Here is a 25,235-nt window from a genome sequence, read left to right as displayed (position 1 = left end):
GCGCTTGACTACGTGATAGATCATTAAACTGAAAAAAAAAAGTCCAGTGTAGCAAATATTAGATGTGATCAACGGCATCTAACTACTGAACATTTTTTCTAAAAAATGAACAATATTTTCATCAATCAGATTATTGATCATGCAAATTACGTCCTTTTCGCTATTTGAGTAAACGGTTTGTCGCCACCCTTTTTTTCTAATGGTTATCAACTGCGTATAGTGTGTTCCATATCCCAAATAGTGTTTTCACCATCCAAAAGGTAGCGCCTCGGTCTTAGTACCATAAGCTTCCATACTATGTGGCAAGTATGTATACATGAGAATTTCAGCCATTTCAGCAACCTGCAAAATCACACGTACGTACGGTAGGTATATATCCGAAAGATCTTTTCTCCTAAAATTTATATATTGTCTATCGTGAAGATACGCCTGTATGACAGGATAACCGTCAATGCGACATCACGACTGGCTGTGGTTAAAATACGTTGGCGTGGTGGCTACCAAAACTGGCTACAACTGAGCATCGCTTTTTTTTTTTACGGTGTTTTTCGCAATATATACGAAATTTTGTGCACAAATATATTCTCGGCAAGTAGATTATTTCTTTCGAAACTCGAACGCTTTTCGCTCGAGTCGTTTCGATTGTAGAAACACATAAGTAAACTATTCCGAAAGGTTATATTGTTACAAGTTGTACGATTTATGGGAAACAGAAAAAAAGTATATACGTGTATAAATATATATGTATATAATTGTCGATACTCTCGCCAGCTGTGATCCGCTGCTGTTTGCTCCATCCTGGCTGGTTCTCTTTGCTAAGCTAAAATATATAGATGCAGTAACGATACTATATAAATATATTACGAGTGCATAATCATTTACATCTGGTTACACGCGTTCTTCACAGCACACATGTAATACACAGTGATGCTACTATTTAATGTTTATGTATAAGCATATATGACGACGTATTTCGGCTGTGCTTGATTGATAAGCGCATCTACCGCGTTTTTCATGACTATATTTTGCCGCTCTACAACTAACAACTATAGACTACAAGAGAAAAAAAAAACCGAAACCGATTGGTCCACTGTGCCAAGAGTGTTCATTGTCATTCGGGATAACCCCATTTTGTGCAAATATCTAAGCAAACTTTGTTTTTCCAAATTAAAATCTGTGATGTACGTTTTTTTTTTCTTCATTTCGGATTTGCTTCATTTTTCAAATTTTGCAAGTCCTATTTTATTTTCTCAGTGGTCATAACTTGTGATGCTTTTTTAAATTTAAAGTGAATTTTCATTACCTCTGCTCCCTCGTTTTTAATTACACAGGTTAGGTCGAATGGTGAATTTGCAAGGTTTCATTGAATTCAAACTCTTTCGGGGTCATGCCGACCACCCGTAGAGTGATGTGATGAATAGCTGTGCAAATGTCAATAACGGTACGAAGCTACGAGGAACAAAGAGCTCGGAGCTTCAAGACGACTCGACGACCGGTTATTTGCGAGAAATTGATCTGGAAAAAAATGATAAAGCTGATAAACTTGTAAGAAAAGAACTTGATTCGGATTCCATCGATTTGGGCACACAGCGAGGTACATTGGTCATATGCCAACGAAATTCTGGAGATCACAGCTCAACGCGTTACAAACCAAGGTTAGTAAATGTCTGTTCTAATGAGATCACATAATACAGCATCGAAAATACCCTTTGAAGTTCTCCTTCTACAGTATAACTTATAAACAGTTCCAACATATTCTAGAGTCCGTGAAATTAACAGGGAATTTTTGAAAATTCTTTTGCTGTATATGCTAACGGATGTTTAAATAAAGATAAACCTGCAGAACAACTACAAAATGTGAATAGAAGTATATTTCGAAAACGTAACTTGAGGAAAAAATTGCAGGAGCACTGGAAGTACTAGAAATGAATCCCGAATGGCTCGAGGAGGAACTGGTAGCTCAAATGAGCATGGCCGAAGCGGGACAAGGGGTCGAGCTTTCAAAAAATCATCAGCAGCCGACCGAGATGCGAACACAGAGACTGGCTATCATGCTGCGGCAAGAGGCAAACTTCAAGAATCGTTGAAGAATCAAGATAACTGCCAGAGCAGATGTTACGACGACAAAAGAATAAATGGTGAGTTCTAAAACCTCCCTGCTCATAATGAGAACTTCGATTAATCGAAAGTGATTGAATCTCTTTTGAATATTTTACACGATAATCAATGAAGTAATTGCAGAGGATTCTAGAATTACCAAGCTTCTCCGACGTCTATGTCGTGAGGACGACTACGAGCATTTTTTGGGACTCTGCAAGCAAATACAAGAAAGCGCTCTCGCAACTGAAAACCAAAGATCGATAAGACGAAATTTGGAACTCATTTGCGAAAGTTTGTTCGACTTGTTACGCACTGGACCTGGTATAGATGCCAAGCAACAGGTTGCCAAGTGTTTGGCCAACATAGCATACGTGACTGATCAAGATTTCAAAAGGTATGCTTTGGTTACTCGTTCGAGTTGAAGGTTACTTATTGTTATTTGACTACCACCAAGAATCCTTAACCAATTTATGTAAATTTATTGAACTAAAATATTTTCATTCTAACTACGTAAATCATTTTTCTTCTGACAGGTACACCGAATGGATTTTCAACAAATACTCGAGCGAACGTAAAGACGAAGTAAAATGTTTACTCATGAAGTCCTTGGTAGAAACATTAAAATTAAATTCCGAGACACCGAAACTCAAAGATTTCTCCGTGGTAAATATTGAACATTTATTCTATTTCTAAATTTCAATTTCACTACGAAGGGCTAATCAACTGACTAGTTATTTGTTTATATAATTCGTAAAATTTTCTATTCACAAAATTTGTTCACAAGCTTTTTATCAATTTATTTTCGACCTTTTTTCTCTTGCAGACCATCATGTCGCGCCTACAGTCAACTCTCGAGAACGTCGATAGGCCAGATTTATTGATATCGACAGTAGACGCTATTTTACTCGTCATTGATTCTTACCCGGAGACATTTTCCAATCATTTTCGCGATTCAGTGGACATCCTCGTAGGCTGGCACATCGATTATACGCAACCAAAAGCAATAGTATCTTACGCCAGTCGAAGTCTTCAAAGATTACGTAATTTTTGGATAGCTGATTTGCCATTTACACTTACACTTCTGGGTCAATTCCTCGAAGACATGGAGAGCTATGACGAGGAGTTGTGTCTGCCTGGTTCGGGGCGCAGTTCACCGGGGGAAGATTCATCACCGGGACCTCGGGAATGTATTTTAAGAATAGCATCACTCATATCAGTTTTCAACACCGTAACAAAGAGCGTAGCAGAACATCTGAATCCGAGTTTAACACCGATAGTACAATGGAGTTTTTTGACCGACTGTTTACAAAAGATGCTACGAACAGTGGTAAAAGCAATCGAACTGAATGAGAAGGAAGCAAGTCACGAATCGGTGTCTAACAATCATGTAGAGAGTTCGCAGCGTAGCACCGAGAGCCTCACTGAGTGTATGAGAAGCATGAATCTCTCGCAAAAGAATATCGACACTCTGTTGAAAGCTGTATCCGAGAACAACGAGCTAAATGAGGAGCATCTTTTCCGAATGTTGAAAAGTTTGAATATCAGCAAAAAAGGCGAAAGAAAAAATTCTCGTATCGTTGTCGAAGGAAAAGACATATTGGTCAAGGACAAAGAGCGTTATCTCGTTAATTTATTAAAATCGGTAGATTCCAAGAGACGCAACAACGAAAGAAATCTTGATCTTTCTCAAGAGAAGGAAGAACTTATAATCGTGTCGAACGAATGCGCGTATCTTCTTCTCGGTTATTTGCAAAGCCGAGTACCGAAAAATCATCACTTGCTCTACAAATTCATCGACTTGCAACTCGAAAAAGTTGACATATTTACCGATGGGACTGTCGTTTCGACTTTGACAACAATCGCCAAAGTAATTCGTGAGGTCTCTGCCAATTTGCCACTCGATATCGTACACAAACTTCTTGGACAAAATTCGGTTATCTTGAAATTGCGATTCGTCAATTCCATCGCTATACAAAACGCCAGTCTCGATGTTTATCACAGTCTGCTGGGATTGAAAAATATTCCGCTGTTGCAAGAGGCTTATCGATACGTACTTGCTGATTTTGAAATTGCTTATAAAGTCATTGTTCATGACGCTGATGAACTTGTTACGGATAATCCTCTTACAGATGTTACTTACCATAAATCAGATGCGCAAACAGTCGTTGTTTTTTTGCTACGAGCTCTGACCGATTTGGGTGAGTAAATTTCTAAACATGGCTCAAAAACTTTAAAAATTTCTCTATTTTATTTCTTTTCGTTTTTCAGCGAACGCGAGTAACTCCATAATCGGTATGTGGGCACTTAAACCAAGTATTTTGGAGCTTCTCGCTGTCAAATTGCGGCCTTACGATCGCGCACTGTCCGCGGCAAGTCCACTGCTGCAATACTCGATTCTATATTTGTTGTATGCTCATTGTTCGAGGTACAATCATTTCGTGCGAAGTTCGTGCTTGATTACTGGAACAAATACTTGTCGCCCGATCGACATATTTCCGGGAGCTCTCGACGTCCCAACGACATCGCCAACGAGTGGCCATCTTTCCATCATACTCGATCTTATCGCCACGGCATTCGAGACTAAACTGGAAGAGCGTACAATTTCTCTACTCTCCAAATGGATGCGAGAAGTTTGTATTCAGGCAGAAAGTTACTTGGGAATATTGAGCAAGACGGAAGAACTACGCGCAATCGTTGCAAGTCTGTTGAAACGTGGTTCCAGTACGAATCCTACCGTGTCTCTTGCCGTTTGCGATAATTTAGAAATACTCATCAATGATGACCGAGTCATTTGGCCTGAACACGTGTACACTGGTATCGTCAAATTGGCTATGCTGAATCTTACCTCATACCACGAAAGTGTTCGCACCAAATATGGACAGTTGCTAACCAATGTACCCATCAATATCGTTATTTCGTTGCTCAACAAGCAGTGTCTTCGTTCGGAAACTAAGGTACGAATCAACATTTCTCTGTGTCATAAAATTTGTCTCATAAGTTTGAATTTTTTTCAAGATTTTTTGTGGGAATTGCAGAGAAGAAACGATGGCATTGTTTTTTTTTTTATTGATTGGCGTATGTTACAGCGTTTACGAACGATCGAGCGTTACTCCATCGAATCCCTCATCATTGCGGAGAGACTTCACATGCGCGGGAGCAATAACAACACCACGACTCGCATCGGTGAAATGCAAGGACAACACCTAAAATCGTATATGGCCTTTTTACTTCAAGATTACGATTTCACCAGCTCCGATCTTTCGGAAATATTCACTCTTTGCTGGCCAACCGTGTGAGTGTCTGGAATAAAACATCGTTTTGTAAAACACGACTGACGAAATTTTTAACGTTCGATATTCTTTTGCAATTTAAATTAGGACTATGAATTATTTCGGTAATTTTTCCGTTTACAGATCCTCGTTCGAGACAGTCGTAAGGATGCGCGAATTGGGCCTGACGAATCGTTCTTTCCTGTATTTCTGGAGTGGTATGGAAGCCGCTCATCACTGTGTAATCAACAAGTTACGAACACCTTTGGGCAAGCCTCAAGAAACCTTCACGACAATCGAGGGGGCGCTCAAAGCACTGGCACGTGAAACACAGGGAACAACGCGTAACGAAGATACACGAGCCGTTGAGAGAAACTCCGATAATGATTTTCACGAGCACACTCGAGTTCGTATGCTCGTTGAGTTTTGGGAGCATCTCGAACGCTCGATTCACAATGCTTCAGAAGGTTGTGCGGTAGCGCTGTTACCACTTCCCAAACCTGTGAGAACGTTTTTCCACACGAACAAATCTACTTGTAAGGAATGGTTGAATCGAGTGAGACTGGCTCTGTGCGTGGTCGCGTTGTACGCAGGATTGTCGACGAGTGCACTGAGGAACGCGCAACGCTTTTTAGAGAGTCTTTGCAATGCCGAGCTCACCCAAGGTGTGGAATTCGAACGCACTGTCATGTGCACAGCGACGGCTCTCGTAAAGCTCGGCGAGACCGAAGCTCTCCAAGGTCTCTACGTGTGGACGAAGGAGAAAGAGAGAAAATTCGATTGGTTGAAAGCAGCTGTAGAAGAAGCTGCCGGTAGGTACGAGGCTGCTTCGGAGCATTACGAAAGAATAATTGAATCGATCAATCTCTCGAATGAGGAAAAGTCTCCCGAAGAAGTAGGAAAATCGATGAAAGTTGAGATTATTGCTTTCGCTATGGAACATTTGACGTCGTGTTATCGCGCGACCTGTGATTGGGATGCATTGGAGGTATGTAAAACTCGTGAAATTGAGATATTGAAAGATGAACGTAACATCGGACTCCATAAGTATATAAGCAAGAATCTAACCGCTGAACAAGCTCGGAGTTTAAAGAAATTTCACAATCGAGAAAGCGTTAGTCTCGAGGAACTGTCCGATTGGTCGTTACTCGAGGATAAAAACACTGGAAACTGGAGCACAACGAGAACGATGGTCGAGTGTTCGAATACACTTACCAATATTGCCATGCGATTAGTTGCTGGAGAGAACAAAAAAGATGTATTCACGGTGGACATTAATCGGTGCAGAAAAATAGCGGCTATGGTTATGGAGGAAGGACTGCGGAATGCCCCCTCGGAACACTTGACTGACGCGATACTCGTTCAATACGCGTCCCGGTGTTTGACCGATATTATTTCAGAATCGAGCAAACCTTTCAATGTTTTCCAATTGTCGATGGAAGACAATATGAATCACTCGCCCTACAATCCCGACTGTAAAGCTCTCAGCGAGATTCTCTGGTGGTCCGATTATTATACACATATGACGAGTGATACAACATCGGACGAACGCGTCGAGAGTTTGCGCCTCGACATGATTAAATCTGCCCGAAAAACTGGAAATTTCAAACTCGCGAGTCGACAGATCGTCAAATACTTCCGACTCAATCAAGAATCCTTGGGTGGTCTTGCCTTGTCGGAAAATTCTACGCTCGACGATATCAAATCATTGATAATCGACAATCGCGTACATGCCAAATGGACGATCAACAGTATGCGAGCTTTTCGACAAATATCAAAACTCCTGTACAGCATGGATAAACTTGACGACGCCCTTAAGATCAGCAGCGCAACGGCTCTCGGAATTTCCGAGTCGATCGTCAATGGGGAACAATCCTCCAGCGATGTGCGCGAAACCGGCACAAGATTGTTGCTCACCCTTTCGGAATGGATACAGCCGAATGTGGCGATTGACGACAACGAACAGTTGAATGATCTTTTGAGATTCGAGGCCCAACACAATGACGGCTTGATGGATAAACTTTTTGGTCAAACCATCGAGCTCATACCGCGGAGCGACATGATCATTGGCAAATTGATACAGCTCGGTGTCAATCAATGCCCCGAATTGTCCGTTGCATGGTCGAGCTTTGCCGGATGGTGTTACAAGTGGGGTCATAAAATAGTCGATGATTCCAAAGCCGGGCAATTGACCGATGCTGATCGCGCTAACATCCACGCTCTTTTGCCTCATGATATTCGAGAGAGCGATACCATTGCAATTTTGTCCATACTGAGCCAGAACAACAGCATGCCGGAGGACGAAACCGTTATGGACAAGTACAATTTGGCGAATACTTCCGAAATGATTGAAAAACAGTTGCGCAACGTCGGAGCGTTGAGTCGAGCGTCGAGCCAACACTTGTCGCTCCTCGTCGACATTTGGCGTCAAGCGCAAAAGAGAATTTACTCGTATTACGAGCTATCGGCAAACGCCTACTTCAAGTATCTCCAATTAGCCAATTCGGACAGCAACGATTGCGCTTCGATAACAGCGACGCTCAGACTTCTCAGGCTGGTCGTTAAGCACGCTCAGGAACTGCAGAACGTTCTTGAGAGCGGATTATCGACGACACCGACAACGCCGTGGAAAGAAATAATACCACAACTGTTCTCGCGACTCAGTCATCCCGAGTCCTACGTACGTACGCGCGTTTCCGATTTACTTTGTCGCATAGCACGAAATACGCCTCATTTGATCATATTCCCGGCGGTCGTCGGTGTTTTTGTGGAACCTCGTCGAGCGTACAACAACAACGAGACTAAATCCACAGCGATCCTGAACGCCGACGATGAGGAAGAGGAGGGTGTCGAGGATAACGATTACGACGAGGAAAACAACGACGAGGACGACGATCACGAGGATAAGGAAAAGGATGATTTGCCACAAGAGCACCAAGATCCCGACGTTTTGATGATCGACGAGCTACCAACGGAGAACGATGATATCGAAGAGGAATCGGTGGAAAATTTGAATTCGGTGATGATGAATAATTCGCGAGACTCGTGTCCGCACCATCTCGGCGATGAGGAACGCAGTTGCATGGAAGCTTGCTTCGCACAATTGAACGATTGTCTCGAAAGCAGCATCGAGGATTCGGTTACGATGGTCAAAGTTCTCGTTAAAGAACTGCGCCGCATAACATTGCTCTGGGACGAACTTTGGCTGGCTACATTCTGTCAGCACCATCGTGAGATCGCCAATCGTTTCGAGCAGCTCGAGCTCGAAGTTGAGAAAGTCCAGAACAATATGATGTTGAGTCAGGAGGAGAAGGACAAGCTCATTGCTGAAAAACACCGGATAATACTCACGCCGGTGATATTTATTCTCGAAAATCTCGTGGCTGTAACCTCGGGCCCCGCTGAGACACCGCATGAGGCGATGTTCCTGAAAAAATTCGGACCCTGCATCGAGGATGTCATACAGCGGTTGAAGTCACCGAAAAATCCGTCAAGACCGCGATTAACTTTCGCGCCTCTCAAGCAGCTCGAGGCCAAACTTGCACAGAAGGTCAACAAAAGAGGTTTTTACACCCTGTCGATGGCTGACATTAGTCCGATACTGGCCAATATGAGGGATACCGGTATCGCGATGCCGGGTGTTTCGAGAATTGACAAAAAAATCGTCACCATTCGATCGGTCGATAACAACGTTCAAATTTTACCGACGAAAACGAAGCCGAAGAAACTCGTTTTCCATGGCTCGGATGGACACGTTTATACATATTTGTTCAAAGGTCTTGAAGATTTACATCTCGACGAGAGAATAATGCAGTTTTTGAGTATCTGCAACACCATGATTTCGAAGAGTAACGATTCCCGAAAGGTCTACCGTGCTCGTCATTACTCGGTCATACCGTTGGGCCCAAGATCCGGTCTGATACAATGGGTCGATGGTGTTACTCCGCTGTTCACACTCTACAAACGTTGGCTGCAGCGCGAAAGTGCCATGACCAACAGCAAAGGTGGACAATCAAGTGTGATGGGACCCTCCGATTTGTTTTACAACAAACTAGCACCTCACCTCAAGGAACGTGGCATACCTTTGGAAAATAGGAAGGAGTGGCCACTTCCGGTTCTCAAACAAGTACTGTCGGACCTTATGGCCGAGACACCGAACGATCTGCTCGCAAAGTTTGTCTCTATTTTTTTAAATCATTATTTTCATTGGAAACTGACTCATTTTAAAATGATGATTCTTTGTACTTCAGGGAGATTTGGTGTAACAGCATAAATTCTGGAAATTGGTGGCAAGCGACGAAAAATTACTCGTACTCGGTCGCTGTCATGTCCATAATCGGCTACATCATTGGACTAGGCGATCGCCACTTGGACAATGTCCTCGTAGACCTGAACACCGGTGAAGTCGTACACGTCGATTACAACGTTTGCTTCGAGAAAGGAAAGATTCTTCGGGTGCCAGAAAAAGTACCTTTCCGCATGACACCAAATATCAAACACGCTCTCGGAGTTACTGGTGTTGAAGCAAGTATTTTTTCATTACATTTCTATCCAAAGATTCGACAGAGTCTTGGGACAATGATACCGACAATCCTGTCGTCTGCTGGCTCGCCGATCTCAACTCATAGAAACCAAAGTTAGCAAGCACGCGTACTAGGTTTACACTATTTCTTCAATTCATCTACAATAAAAAATTATTTTGTTTGCCTATTTTCATTGAAATGACACTGGTAAATATGGAGCGTAGCTTCTTTCGCACATCAATTCTAATGAAATACTGCGTTACTGCTCCAAACACGTCGATCGGGTTAATATAAATTTAGCCACTTTCTCGTTCCGTCAATTTTCTCTGTTTTTTCAGATAATCGTTGAGGCTTGCGTTGAAGGTATTAGAATTGGGGCTCTTGAAGCGCAGAAGATTTCGAAAAGCTTTTCGAAACTGAGAATTTTTCCACGCGTAGATGATCGGATTCATTCCGCTGTTTGCCATCGCCAGCGAAAATAAGGCTTTATAGAGAGTTCCGGTTGATTTTAATATAAACAGTCTCGTGCATGCTATGATCAGATAGGGAAGCCAGCAAATTGAGAAACAGCCCAATATCGAAAGTACAGCCTGTTGAAAAAAAAAAACGTTCTTCATTGCTGCACTATTCGTTCATAAAGATAATTCCAAAGTAGGCTATACAATTCTCAAAATCTATACAGCGATTCTAACAGCAATACCTTTGAGCCTTTGCAGTCATGTAAATGTGGATTGTCGAAACCGGATTCTCTGAGACGACGCGCGTGACTTTCCGCCGCACGCCAAATTCGCCAGTAAAGGAAAAATAAACTCGTCCATATCAGGCACACCAGTGGACATAAAATCATCGTTGCATAGTCCCTGAAAAATGATCAGCCATCATTACAAACATTTGAACGTCGTGAAAATGTGGAAAACCTGATACCTTATCGTGGTAGCTCCGGACGAGCGTTTGCCTATCGATTTCACATGCATCGATGGTTACGCACAAGAAAATTTCAAGCATGCATTTTGCTTCTACTGGCAAATCTATATACGCGCTTATACGCAGACAAAACATTGCATTTTCATCCTCGCGATTTTTTAACTGAGATTTTTAATTTAATTCAATTAACTATTGGAAACTGAAGATTTTTGCGTGTGTTTAAAAAGGGGCGACGTATGGAAAAAGGAAATGAGAACGGTTGGGCTATTTAGAAGGAATTACCTTGGCAGGATAGTCTGAAACTCGCACGTGTGAACTTCGTCGAAGCAGTTCCAAAAGATCGGCACAGTTGAGATTGCGATCGCGTTGAGCCATCCGACGACGATAATAATGATAACGTTTACTCGAGTAACGTGTTGAGCGTATTTCAATGGATGCATGACACCGATGTAACGATCAATGGCAATTGTCATGAGACTGTACAAACTCAGTGAACAAGCAAGAGTCGCTATAACGAAACGCAATATACAAGTCGGCTTGTGTTCGCCGAGACTTTTGTACATATAAAATGCAAGATGATAAATCAAAGTAAATCCAACCATCAGGTCGGATATCGCGAGATTTAGGACGAAAAGATTGGACGATACTTGTCGTAATTTACGAGTCAATCTGACTGCAAGAATAGTCAATATATTGCCAACGACTATGATGATGAATAATAAACCATCCAATATTGCCCAATAAATATAGTACTCAGAGACACTCTCGAATTCATCCTGCTCTATGGTCGCATCGAGATTGATGGCGTGTAATATTTTATTCGATCGTTGCACAGTCACCATAGATGTTGATAGCAAATCCATGCGATTGCTAAAATTTTTCATTATTTGCAGTCATTCGTGGCTCTCTTTAATAATTTACCCGTTAATCGTCGTAATTTCAATGATTTTTTTCTCGTTAAAAGAATATTTAGTAATTCATAAGATCGCTTTTACCAATTAATTAATATCGCGGTATTATCCCTTTCGAATAACTTTGGTTCAATGTAACGGAGCACGCGTGAATCTCATACGAATTATGACGCTGTTCACGAAAATACTAGATATTAGTTCGCGACGAAAAATTGTTATCAAAGGACGAGAAGGTCACCTGGGTGATTAACAGTTCGACGGAGTTTTCCAATGATATTTCCATCGAAACACGATAAGAGTTTCGAGGTTTGGCGTGTACGAATACTTTGTAGCTTTTTAGGTATAAGCCAGTCGGAGCTTCGACATGTGTAATTCATTTCGTGTTATTCCATCTGTTTACAGGGTATATTCAGAATGGCCTGCGAACATACGCTGTTGGTGATGAGACGTGGCCGGGAAACTCTTTTGACTCTTCTCGAAGCTTTCGTTTACGATCCTCTAGTCGACTGGAGAGCTGGAAGTGAAAATGGCATCGCGACCTATGGCGGTTGTCAGGCGAAAGACAGATGCACTGGAATCGGAATAAAACAGCTCGAGAAAGAACTCACCAGAGCAATGTTCGCTGTTAGAGCGGCAGAGATCCGAGCTGAATGGTTATCTAACAGGTTTGGCGAAACGATACATATTTTACACATAGAACAAACAATAATTATCCAAATCAGAATGTAAAGAGTTTTTCTGTCATAATTGTTTCACAGAGATCGGTTGGCAGCCATCTTGCCACTACTGTCACGTGAATTAACCGGGTGGCTCGAAGCTACGGAAACGTCACGACAGTGCCAGGATTTGCTCCAAGATCGTCATCAACAATTGCATCTCGTGAAGGAAGCACAGGCTATCGGCCCATCACACGCTCTCTACTCGGTTAAAAGACGGTATTCGACGTTCAAGCGAGCCAGGGATGCTCATGAGAAAGCAAAAAATGACCTTAAGGAAAAAATGGAAGAATGTGAAAAACAAATAGCTATGCATAATGTAAGTACTTGGTACATATTTCACGATTTATAAAACGCCAGCGAAAATGCTTAATCAACTGAAATTTTCCATGTAGATCGCTTTGACCGCAGTCCGAGGTGGACAACTGAGTCGATGGATCCTCGAGATCGGAACGCCCGCGGCAACCCGGGACGAACATTTGGTTTTCGATCTGGTGAAAGAATTTCTACAAAACGCTGGTCAAAACCAATCAATCGTACAGTGCGAGCAGTCGGAAAACGAACTTATACAATTAGCGACGCAGCAATCTCTGCTAATACGCAATTGTCTCGACCTTTTGTCGCAGTATTCGGCGATATGCAGTCTGTATCCACTCACAACGATGTCTCAACATCGCTCGGTACTCTATCACACTTGGGCGGACAATTTGCTGAACACGGGAAATCTCGAGACTTGTCGAGAGATCGTCGCCCGTTGCGAAGCAAACATGGAGCAAATAATGCCAAACGACCCACGGTCGCAACAAGCAATAGCATTTGCTTATCAAATGCAAGCAATAATGAACGATTGCAATGAGAAATTCAAGAAACACTACGAGAGAATGGTATCCGAGGGCCTGCCGGATACGGTAGTAAGAATTGAGAAAGCTTATGTTGAATCGAGACAGCAAATAACGAATTTTTTGCGTCGTGAGAAAGGCGCCGAGCGTGCTCTCGAATGTGTCAATGTGACGGCACTGTGTGCTCTCAACAAGCGTTATTTGATGATGGAAGGAGCCGCAAAATGCGCGGGTGAGTGTCTCGTCGATTTAACATCGCGGGAAGGCGATTGGTTTCTCGACGAAATGCGACTGATGTCGTCGTTGATCGTACAACTAGCGAGTCTCGTGCCTCCCAATCTCGAGAATCTTTCATCAATTGAGAAAAACAACGTGATCGAGCCGGATATTGCAATAAACCTCTCGTTCAAATGTCTCAGAAGCGCAGACGCTATTTACAAAGGTTTACAAGAGTTGAATTATAATTATCAAATGATCATATTACCCGAAGCACTGAAAACCATTGTCACCGAAGAACCGAGCGTTCTGCGAATGATCAACGAACTCGACGAGATAATAGTCTCGACGGGCTTACCGCTGATTGACATAGTCGCACAGCTCGAAATGCATCTTCGATTCACTCTTATGGACATGGAGAGCCCTCACGCGATTGTTCAAACGATAGTTGACGCGGTCAGACTGAGATTCGAGGCTTTGCTCTCCCGACAAGCGGATACACAAGAGCTTAACCTTGACGAAAGCTTAACACCAGGCCAAATGTTGCTAATGGGTTTCAATGGACTTTTCGAGAAACTTCAGATGGAAGGTAACGCGCTTGTAGCGATGCTTAGTAGTCTCGATATCCCGCCTAGTTGGAATAAAATCGATCAGATAAGAGACGCAAAAGCGATGGCTGCTATGGTACTCAATGAATCAGCAAGGCGCGTGCTCGATGACATGTTTCTTATCAAGAGACTGCAAACGATACAAGAATCGTTCGCTATGTGTCGTGATATCGCTACAGCCTACAAGGGTGGACTTGCTAATGTTTATGACGATGAGAGACTGAACAAGCCCGTTAAAACTTTCACAGCCGATTATGTATCTAGGCAATTACTCGGTATAACATCACAGACTCTAGCAATTGCAATTTGCTTTCTGCTTCAACGTATGGGTCTCAATGTCAATACGGAAATCGAACAGCGGGACATCGGTGCTGAGAGTAAAGTATCGATCGAAGAACTATGCCGTAAAATGGTCGATTCGTGTTTAAAAATTGGACTCTTCTCCGGCTCCGTATTGGGACAAGCCAGTGCTTTGAGCAGTGCGCTAGAAGGTGCTTGGAGAAGAAAACAAACTGCGAGGCTCTTACAGCAAGGAGTCGAAGTGGCGAGGTCATCTTTGCAACGATTACAATTCCAATTGACCGCTCACAATTGGCTACACGAAGACAGTTTGATGGTCCGATCGAATCTCAATCCCATCAATCCTCTCAGTAAGTCTCATTCCGTAATAATGATTATTGAAATGATTGGAATGAAATTTTGTTCAATACTATTGTTGTGTATTCCTGTTTTAAGCTGCTCGTTTTGATCGAAATTGTATGAAGAAATATTATAATTTACAGATCGTTCTACATTCATGCTGGAGTTACGAAAAACAGCAGCTACTCTTTCGGGCTTGCAGTCGCGCGTCTGCGAAGCTCGTGAGAAACAACAGAATCTTGTTGCAAGTGTTGATCAGCGACTGAAGTGGGCAGCCGGTGCAAATCCAGCGCTGGGCGAAGTGATGGCTGCGTTTGACAACGCGGTACTGACGTCTTGTGAAAAGCTGACGCGTCAGCACAACTTGGCAGCTATCGTCGTCAATACGTGCAACTCGATACTACACTACGAAGCATTACGCACAAGAACATCCGAGAGTATCAGCAACGATGCAAATTTTCTAAAATTGACAAAACAATGGGAAGAGAGTTGCCTGCTACGAGTGAATTTGACAACGAGTGTTACCCTCATCGAGGAGAGTCTCGTCGAATTACTGCAGTTGGAAAACAATGTTGATGGGAATTGGTTGAGACGAGGTGAAATAATAATATCCGATGCTATAGTCGAAACAAACAAATTACTCCAAGAAAAACAAGCTGCTCAAGCAAGCAGCGAAGATACGTTGCGAGAACGTGTCAGCGAATTACAGTGTATTATAATGGAGCATCATTGGCTTATGACCGACGTGAGAGTGCTCCTGAGAACAATGCTTAAAAAAGAAAGTATCGCTGGACTGGATGAATTTCTGACGGATTACCGTTCCTTCACCGAGGCCATATCAGCTGTCGTCAAAGAACTCGAATCCGACAATCTCGATCCAAGCAGAGTCGTTGAGGTCAGAGAACAACTTGAGAACGTCACGAGCAAAGTTTCCACTCTTTACGATCGGTTGTTGGAATTTGCGAATGAACCAGCGACTAAAACTCGACGGAAGGCGAAAAAATCCAGTGGCACCAGTGGCAAAGGGAAAAAGTTGATCAGACAGGATACGAGTGTGTGTCTCAGTCCCCGGAAGGGAATTCCATTGGTCCGAGATCGTACGACTGGCAAAGGTATGCAATAATATTTTCATGGACGAAAACAAGTTATGATTGAATATGAGGCAAAAATACTTCGCGCAAGTTTAATAAATTCCAGGCCTGACAAATAATCTGTAAAGTAATGAATCATCCAAAATGGGATATTTAAAAATGTTAATATTTCAAAAAATGTTTATTTTCAGCGGTGCAAGAGAGAAACGTGTATGCACTGAACGTATGGCGCCGAGTACGAGGAAAGCTCAAAGGTTACGATCCAAATCCCTTGCGAATGTATACACCAGCCGAGCAAGTGGAATATGTGATTCGTGAGGCGCAGAGTTTCGATAATCTTGCCCTTTTGTACGAGGGCTGGACACCGTGGGTCTGAACGTCTAAGGACGCCGGCGCATGTGTGCGTCGCTGGTTTGATTCTCGTCTCACAAAAGGTACTAAAACATGGGTACCATAAGGGAAACAAATGACGAACAAAAAACGAAAAAGAAATAAAAAGCTCGCTTGGCGCGTCTCTCTTCGACGTCGTTAGTGGCCCAAAAAATGCCAAGAAAAACAACTCCAAGCGTGATGGGCAAGGTGTGAATAGCCGATGCGTATCACCTTGGAACGAGCAAACATAAGGGAAACACAAAACCAATACGACGATGAAGGCCCTCCCCGCTGCAAGGCCAAGCAAAAAGAAGAAAAATAAAACGGGAAACACCGCTTCTCCCGTGTGAGAAACAATTTCACGGTGGCGAGGGCTCGCCAAATCCGAGTACTCCACATCTCGTAAATGGTTTATGATTATTGAAAAAGTTTTTTCTTTCCTTATTCAAGTATATAAACCGGAGAAAATATGGAAAATGAAGCGGAGAGAAGTAATGAGAGGATGAATTTAATGCTAAATTGACAGATTGGTAATAATCGCGAACTACCTACCAGCTTGATGAGAGGATTATTCAACAACGAAACTTGAGTTTTCCTTCTTTTGAGATAATCATAAAACGTCTACAAGATGTTTAGTTGTGGAACGTGGAAACATTGCATCAGGCGGCTATTGAGCGTCAATGAAATTTGGCCATTCAAAAGAAAAAGATGCGTTATAATTCTGTCAAATTGAACTCTCGAGAGAGAGAACGACAACGATGATTCAGTTGTTACATTTTCTTTTCTCGTACAAGGCTCATACTTGCGATTCGAATGTTTGGAGGAATAAGGACAAAGAAAACCTTTCTTTCGACGGTCGATTTCATTGCAACAGGAACCTTGACGATTTTCAATTAAAAAACGTTCAACGTAGCGATATAATAGATCCCCGTCTATCCTTTCGTCTCTTTCAAAAATAAAAGAGCTGAAATCGTCATCTCAGTCAAGATAATTGGATCTATTAACGTAACAAATCTTTTTCATTTATTTATCATCTTCTAGAGATTATAACGTTACACTTTTTTCGAATATTCATGAGCACCATTATTAGCAAACAATGTTCCGCCCCTCCCCTCGGCTTATCCCAAATCTCGTAAAAATCTCAAAACTGAATCGCATATTTTTTCAATTTTTTTACGACCACGATCTGTCGTCTCGTACCATTCATGAACTACGAGAGCCTCATTGAGAGCTGCACATTACTTGTTCTAGAACACCCGTAGATCATTTCGATTCATTAGTCAAAAGAAAGTGTAGTTATCCTTTCGTGAAAACATCGATTTTATAATCCGAAGAAACGATATTAGGAATAACAGATCCTGGTCAAACGATTAATGGTAGTTGTAAGATTTGACGCGTTAGTATTTTCTTTCATCCCGCATTTCTCACCCTCAAAGTTCCGGAATTATATTCAGTGAAAGAAAAAACAAGATTAAAACAAATCATTTTCCCAGTGGAGGTAAATATGAAAATGCAAAAAAAAAAGCCACAAACAAAAACGAATGTGTAATTCTCTGCAAATCTTGCGTACTCTTTTATTTTTCTCTACTTCCGTTTCAATATTAGTTAATATAGTTGTAGTATTGTCAAAAAAATCTGGTAAAATATATTTAAAAAAAAAAAAAACAGTTGAAAACAACAAAACTTGAGAGTTTGAAGATTTTTATTTTTCAACATTTCTGTTTACCCACCATCTTTATCCACTTGCTTCACAATTCTTTTAATCCTGTAAACCTATAAAGTTCAGATTAATCTGGCGGAACGATTCTATGGACCGTCCAGATAATAGGAATAATATATTACAAGAATATTTACAAATTTTATAAACGAAGTTATGAAATCAGAAAAAAATGACTATGAGAAATATATATATATAATCTATGACGATAACGTTATTCATTCTCTAAAACGCTTATAAATGCGCGATTTCTATATCCTTTCTCTTTGTACAAGATGCAATTTTTGACTAAAAATTCTTTACGCGCAAAATACTCGTAACCAAATATTCTTGATATATAGAAAAAGAAAAATTGTTTATCATTTTTATACAATATTCATTATTTTATCAACGATATTTTCTCACAAAACTTTTCTCATTTCCATATATAAATAATTGGTTCCACTTATCATCAATCCCGGCGACAAGACAATTATACCAAATTCGTTTATCCGTACATGTCATATTTGTTAAAAGACATTTTTTCAATGCAATGCTTGCAAAAAATGAGTCAGTATAAAAGAACACAGACTTAATATTTGCAACTATTGGGATCTGACATAGAGGCGTGGGCTAACTGAAAATGGCGTCAAAAGGGTACAACGATGCGTGTATTTGTTACGTCTATGAGTAACATCTGTGTTTAGTTGTCCGTGTGTACCCAATGTGCATCCAATTCTGTCAGATCCCAAAAATTTCAATGACTGTTATCATATTTGCTATTATAATAATTTACTGTTATAGAAATGTAGGAGCATAGCAAAATTGAATTTGGCCATCGAGTTTTTTTCTTACCACCTTGGTTCGAACTTCCGAAATATGGAAATGACGGAAAAATATTTACAATATGATGCTCAACCTCGTGAAATACCTCATGTTGCTTTGTTTTGATAATTCACAATCTACGTCTCACGTTTGAGAAGTTGATCAATTTGACTTTTATACATCGCCTTGACGTCCTCCAAATCCAATCGGAGCTCCTGCGTTTCTTCAATTTTTTCACCATACATTTGTAACAAAGCGTCGTATCTCGTTTGTATCTCATTCAGGCTCTCGTTCAACGCCTCCACTTGTGCCACTTTGCTTGTAAGTTCTTCAATTTTAAAAGTTAGCGATGACAATTCCATATTTAAGATATCCCGCTCGTTGTTTCGCCTCGAAATTTCCCACTGAAGCTGTTGAATCTCCCCTGCAATCGATCGGAATTCAATGATTAATAGAAATATGTTGCGTGCATACTTGAAATTCAAGATCTCATAAGTACTTTTCTACGTACCATCTCGTTGTTTAACTTGAGCTTGCAAGTTCTCGATTATCGAAGTGCTGTTGCCACCGGTGCGTAAACTCTCGTAAACACTTGGAAATCGTCCCGAACCACTCTCGAACAGAGACTCATTGAACTACGATGGAAAAAAAATTCAACAGTCAATGCACCAAATGTAATTGAAGCAATAAACAATCACAGCAATAATAAAAACTTTTTCCTTCCAGGGTTCAAACATATTCAATTTTTTTTAACAAAAGTAAAGGCAATAAAAAATCTTACAGCCGGCCAAACACTACTCGTACTGCCAATCGAGTCTCTTCCAATACTCAACGTAGGGCTCAGACGTGATTCTTGATCGATGCTCTGCTGTTGTTCCAATACAAATGCGTTATTCTTCCTCTTTTCCGCATTCGTAGCAGCTTTTTCCATCGACAATTTATCGGTTAGCGATTGTATCTCCCGCTTAAGATCCCTCTTTTCCTCCTCGTGAGACTCTTCAAGTTTTTCTATAGTAGCACGGTTGCTAAAGATTTTTTCCTCAGTTAAAAAAGTTCCAAATCTGACGTAAATTCAGATCTACTACTCTGACGAGGTAACTTTTCATAAGATCATTAGTAAAATGTTTGTTACTAACCACGAGTTTTCCTGCTCGAGTTCTCTGAACTGCAGTCGTAATTTTTTCAATGTTTCTTCCACATCATTTTTCTCGGTGTCTTTTCGTTTTATCTGAGCCTCTAGTGAGGATAGTTTTTTCTTCAAGCATACATTTTCCTCGACCAGGGAACGATCAGTGGTAACCAGACTCTCGAGCTTCGATTGCAACTCGTCGATCTTTTCTGACATTAATTTTTCCTGTTTTGAAAAATTACTCGCTTTGAGAGCAAAGCTTGATTGAAGTTGCTCCAACTGACGTAATAGTGGTTTCGTAACGAGAGTCACAGACTCCGAAAGCTCTTCGTTTCTTGCTTCAGAAATTTCTAAACGCTTCAACAATTCGTTGTTATCTCGTTTCAGATTTGTCACGCTCCTAAGGAAAGATTATGATGAAAGAATTTTAGAAAAATTTCTTCGACATTCGCATATTCCTCGATTTTTCTTTGCAACTAGTAAACTAGTTTATAACATACTTCACGTGAGCCTCTTCGGATTGTCGTAATTTATGCTTGAGGTCTTCAACTTGAGCCGCAAGCTGACAAGATTCTCCAGCATTTTCCAACGCTCGTTTCAATTCCTCTTCTGCAGAAGTCAGTTTCGCTTTAACATTGGCCGAATCACTGCAAGGTTGAAAATGTTCATCAATCGTCACATTCGAATCGTGCATGCGTTCTTTTCCTCGCAATAATTGTTGAAGAATTGAAAACTATATTACATTCATGAGGGAAAAAAAATTACATTTTAGTGGCATCAAGACTGGTTTTGTACGCATCCATTTTGTTTAGCGCATTGTCCAGTTTTTCTTGCAAGCTAAGAATGTCGGTTTCCTGTTTTTTTATTCTCGCTGTAAGCGTATGAACCGCTTCGATCTGGGTTCGTTCAATTTCTTCCTTAGCGTATAACGAACGTTTCAGTCTCTCAAGCTCAGAACTTTGCTCTTCTAGTTGTTCCCTAGACAGAAAACAAACATTTCGAAGGTTAATTCGTCAATGAAGCTTCACACTAAAAAAATCATTATCGCAGACTTCATTTACTTTTGACTTTTAAGTAAAGTTTCATTTTCCTTCTCTTTGGCGCGCAATTTCTTAATTATGTTACTGTGTTGCAACTGCTGTTTACTCAGTTTCTCCCCCTCTTCACGAAGTTCTTTTATAATATCATCCTTTTCCGCTGTTATCGATAACAATTCGCGAGACGAGAGTCTAGCCGATGCCTCTTGTCGCATCACGTCCAATTGATCTCTCAAACTGTCCCGTTCTGAAATAGCTTGTTGAAATTTTTTCTCCAAAGCGGACAAACGCTGGGTATAATCTTCCGTTATACGATTCAGTTCTTGAGTTTGCTCAGCACGCATCTCTATCGAATCCAACTGCCTAAAAAAGGAAAGCTCTTACAACTTACAAAGTAAATAGGAAAAGAAAATAGTTGAAAAATCTTCGAGTATATAAGTACGATTCGCGATTCTTTCAAATAGTTATGAATTATAGAAATACGTAAGCAAACATCTGTTTACTTTTTCAAATGGATATTTTGCTCGTGCAGTTCCATGTTCATGCGACTAACATCGATTAGTTTGGATTCCCGGACTTGAAGAATTTCCGTCATTTCTTGGGTTCTTCTCAAAAGTTTTTCTACTTCGAAATTTCCATCGTCCGAGCCTACGCTTATTTCACTCAGCTCCCGCGAGTGTCCTCGGGTTTTCAGTGTTCTCTGCAATAATTCTGTGCCTTTCGTCGAGTGTAAATTCGCCGGACTCTGACGAGATTGCGTGGAACTCGAATCTCCATTGGGGCTGGTAAAGAAAAACAGAACACAATGAAATTCAACGGTCTTCTCAGACTTGAACTATCATCTCAACTTTTCATGTAACAGTAAAATGTTTTAGAGTACATTGAAAAAACAATCGTGGAGTAATATTCAAAGCATTTTTTTCAACGTTGCTCTACCCATACCTGGATATGATTTCAATGTCGCTCGATGTCGTTGTTTCGAGTTCGTCGCCACTAGTATGACCACTCGTCTGATCCGAACCAATTTTCACCAAATCCGAACGACTGTGAATAAGAAATAAAATTCAAGTGACACACACATTTCGAGACACTTGCTTTCGCCATTTAAAAACTATTTTTGTGATACTTGACGTCGAGACGTCACTGCATCTTTAAATAATCAATTTTGTTGATTAGTAATTATCAACTATTTTTCAATAGTATTAAAAGACATTTAAAAAAATTTATGATAAATCGGCAAAAAGGATTGACCTTTCCGAGGATATGGGTGAATTTTCTCGAGCAGGTACATCGATCCGTTGACGTTCAGCGGAGTCCGATTGTATTTCTCCTTTTTCAACCATCGCATCAGCGAGCATATTTTTGACGTACGAGCTAGAGGTCAGAGTTGCATCAATTATTTTGGGCTCGTTGGCTTTGACAATAGCATTATCTTCGGAGCTACTTTCGATGAGTGTCCCCTCGCAGCTTGAGTCGGTGAGCATCAAATATTGCTCGGGGCAATCAGCGATGTGTTCAATTTGCGATTTCGTTTTGGTTGGCTCACTAGAAGGGTTTATTTCAGGTGGCTCAGTGCCCGTGTCTTTGATCTGATCCTTGGTGATCGTGGTGGAATCGAGGGCTTTATTGATTATTTCGACAATCGGTTCACCCTTGCGTATGGGCTGAGTTGTTATAGGTTCGAGGGGAAGGTGCAGATTGTGCTTTTCCCTCGAAGAATCAAGGCTCGTGTTCAATATTTGATTTCCTCCCGAGATTGCTCCAGGAAGGTATTTACCGCTATCGGGACACGAATCGTGCATTCTTTTATCGCCAAAGTCATGCCTAGATTTATTCGTCGGATCGAATTGCTGCAGCATCGTTGCATCCATAATAGTCATGACGGTGGTTTCTGATGCGGATGTGTATGAATCTTCGGCCTGGCTGACTTCGTCGAGTTCGTCAACGTCCGGTATGACTTCGACGCTTTCCGGCGATTCTTTCTCCATTTCACAGCCGATCAAATTCTTGATGTTCAATAAATTACCGGTAACCAACGTTTTGCTCTCAGGTTCCAAGTGACTTCGGTCGATTAACGTTATGCTTGGCTTTTTCGGTTCTTCTTCGATAGGAGATATATAGGGTGAAACGTCGGACGAAGAATCACCGAACTTGCTCACTACCGATTCTTTCGGAATTCCCGTACAATCGATTGAGCGATCAATCGTCGACAGAAACAACGGGCTATCGTCATCGTTCTCGCTCTTCGAATCACCCAGTATTTCCACCGAGCTCGGTGACGTTACTAAGCTATCGGGTAATATCTCGACCGAATCAGAATTTCTTTTAGTATCGTGTTGCGTCGGATTGGTTGATATACTCGGCGATGTTATTTCCGAATCAGGGGTCGATGTGTTAGTGTTTGATCGCGAGTCTAGAATTTCCACGCTTTCGGAGCTTTTTTTGTCGCTCCCCGACGAAACGATCGAAGCACGGTTGACCAATGGGCATGTTCTCGAGTCTCGACCGTCCACGGTATTCCTACGGCTATTGAAGCCACCGAGAGGATCACCGTGAAGTGGAATATCGAGGTACTCTTCATTCTCGATTCTAGTATCCACCAGGGACAATTGTTCATCTGATTTCTCTTTCTCTTCCTTCCCCTCTACCTCACTCGCGCTGTATCGTCGATGTTCAATAGTCACCCTGGTACTCGGATCTTCCCTCTGATCGGACCTTTGCTTCCTCAGATAATTTGTGCCCGATCCAACCTTACGACGAGATTTTATTCTAACAGTTTCATCTACAGGGCACGTTTTTGGTATTTTTTCTTCTTCGGGTTCAGCCAAAGTGATGAGGTCCTCCTGCGCATTATTCTCTTTGGTCGACGACATTCGTTCATTGATCTTTTTCATTAAAGATTGTGCCGGATCGTCGGTTGTCTGGACATTATCAGCTGCACTTTGAGGGTTGTCAAAAAACGATCCTGTGAAACTACCCCATATCCCAGGCATGTCATGTTGCTCTTTCGATGTCCCTGGTGCACATTCTCCCGTTCCTAAATCGTCGCTTTCTCCATCTATGCTTTTTATCCCCCATGTTGCAAAAAAATTATTCGATGATTCGTCTTTCGGTGTCTGACTCGATCGGTTTTCATCCTCCTTTATATCCAGTGCTTTGTCTATTGTTTTTTGGGCCTCCTTGAGAGCCGATTTTGCCAAATTGGCAATACCGGATGTGTCGAACCAGCTCATTTCGAATTACATCTATGGAAAAATGGAGTCATTATAGCAATATGTTTGTCTTAAGCTCAATGTTGCAATAAATCCTTTTCCTTGTTCAACTTTTAGAGGATTCATCATAATGTATTTGAAATAAATTCTGTTTCACAGTATTTGTGATTTTCATGAATTCACACGTAACTCATTCCCTAGATCTAGGATTGTATCATATGTTTCAATTTTTGCCTACCGTGGGCGTGTATAATTGGAAGAAAAAAAATAAAAAATATGTCAACTTGCAGTATTCTCTAAACTTCTTTAATTAATAAATTATAAATAAAATAAATTTTGAAAGGTATCGAAAACAGCTGAAAAACACCATCGCTCCTGTAAAGGCTCTCTGGCAGCAACTTGTCATTCATTAATGTACTTGTCTTCGAGTCACTGCCGCGACTCTGGATAAAATTTTATACCTTTTCCTTTATGTTTGAGACAACCGCCATGAAAATATATAAGAATCATTGATGGATGCCACTGAATTTTTATACATTTTGTTAACAATATTATTTTTTTGTCACTCAATTTCTAGCTCATGTGAAATGAAACACAGTAATCCACACCATGTCAAATATGAACAACAATATTCCTTACAAGGTCAAATAATAACTGAAGAATGACATAGTTATTCCTTGTTTTTTTCAAATTATTGGCTTATTTTATGAAAATATGTGATTTAGTCTAGTTCCACGATAAACAAAATTCTTCTGATGGAATATTTCAAATCTGTTTGCATTCATTTTGAGAGTGTTTTTTATCGCGTTTATTTATTTTTCAAGCTGTCAATTATCCAACGTCACGACATTTTATTCTTCATGAAGGTAGAATTTGTTCTCCTTTTATATTGCATTTAAAGGTTATGTACCTTGTGATTAGAAGAGAAAACATTATTCATCATAAATATTTTTCGTCACGTTTCACTTCTCCCCGCCTTTAAACCCCAAATATTTTCGGACACATAAATATAATAACTGCACCAACAGGAATTGTATTGCTCTGCAACGAAGAGAATAACAAAAAATTTCGACAATTTGACACCTCTCTTTGACACGTACACGTAAGATCGTAAGGTACATTTTCAGC

General features: G+C 41.0%; 3 protein-coding genes across 9 annotated transcripts; 1 reads left to right on the top strand and 2 right to left on the bottom strand.

Annotated features, from left to right (window-relative positions):
- Window positions 1–337: 337 nt before the first annotated feature.
- Window positions 338–17,894, top strand: nonC (serine/threonine-protein kinase Smg1). 5 transcript variants are annotated; one of them, XM_043424282.1, is made up of 15 exons: window positions 338–365; window positions 1,332–1,655; window positions 1,906–2,138; window positions 2,233–2,494; window positions 2,634–2,763; window positions 2,924–4,298; window positions 4,369–5,054; window positions 5,187–5,392; window positions 5,514–9,542; window positions 9,620–9,893; window positions 12,130–12,392; window positions 12,486–12,762; window positions 12,839–14,756; window positions 14,889–15,857; window positions 16,028–17,894. In XM_043424282.1, the coding sequence occupies exons 2-15, from the start codon at window positions 1,414–1,416 to the stop codon at window positions 16,210–16,212; spliced, it is 11,049 nt and encodes a 3,682-aa protein (XP_043280217.1). In that variant the 5' UTR covers window positions 338–365; window positions 1,332–1,413; the 3' UTR covers window positions 16,213–17,894. The 5 variants fall into 5 exon arrangements, with proteins under 5 accessions (XP_043280217.1, XP_043280216.1, XP_043280214.1 ...); XM_043424281.1 differs by lacking the exon at window positions 338–365 and adding an exon at window positions 393–588; XM_043424279.1 differs by lacking the exon at window positions 338–365 and adding an exon at window positions 393–914.
- Window positions 10,015–11,907, bottom strand: mAChR-C (muscarinic Acetylcholine Receptor, C-type). The gene is made up of 3 exons (XM_043424296.1): window positions 11,099–11,907; window positions 10,593–10,752; window positions 10,015–10,482 (listed from the first exon to the last, which is right to left on the bottom strand). Exons 1-3 carry the CDS (start codon window positions 11,698–11,700, stop codon window positions 10,189–10,191), a joined length of 1,056 nt encoding a protein of 351 aa, XP_043280231.1. The 5' UTR covers window positions 11,701–11,907; the 3' UTR covers window positions 10,015–10,188.
- Tmf (TATA element modulatory factor) lies at window positions 17,893–25,231 on the bottom strand. 3 transcript variants are annotated; one of them, XM_043424285.1, is made up of 11 exons: window positions 25,018–25,231; window positions 22,147–24,140; window positions 21,838–21,939; window positions 21,399–21,677; window positions 20,920–21,258; window positions 20,624–20,836; window positions 20,359–20,505; window positions 19,866–20,258; window positions 19,511–19,754; window positions 19,241–19,364; window positions 17,893–19,153 (listed from the first exon to the last, which is right to left on the bottom strand). In XM_043424285.1, the coding sequence occupies exons 2-11, from the start codon at window positions 24,126–24,128 to the stop codon at window positions 18,867–18,869; spliced, it is 4,110 nt and encodes a 1,369-aa protein (XP_043280220.1). In that variant the 5' UTR covers window positions 24,129–24,140; window positions 25,018–25,231; the 3' UTR covers window positions 17,893–18,866. The 3 variants fall into 3 exon arrangements, with proteins under 3 accessions (XP_043280220.1, XP_043280221.1, XP_043280222.1); XM_043424286.1 differs by lacking the exon at window positions 25,018–25,231 and adding an exon at window positions 24,569–24,967; XM_043424287.1 differs by lacking the exon at window positions 25,018–25,231 and having other exon boundaries at window positions 22,147–24,337.
- Between the last annotated feature and the right edge of the window lie 4 nt (window positions 25,232–25,235).

Source organism: Venturia canescens, chromosome 7 (assembly GCF_019457755.1).
Source record: "Venturia canescens isolate UGA chromosome 7, ASM1945775v1, whole genome shotgun sequence".
NCBI classification, from domain to species: domain Eukaryota; kingdom Metazoa; phylum Arthropoda; class Insecta; order Hymenoptera; family Ichneumonidae; genus Venturia; species Venturia canescens.
The sequence above is the reverse complement of the archived record's forward strand: the minus strand, read 5'-3'. Positions and strand labels throughout refer to the sequence as shown.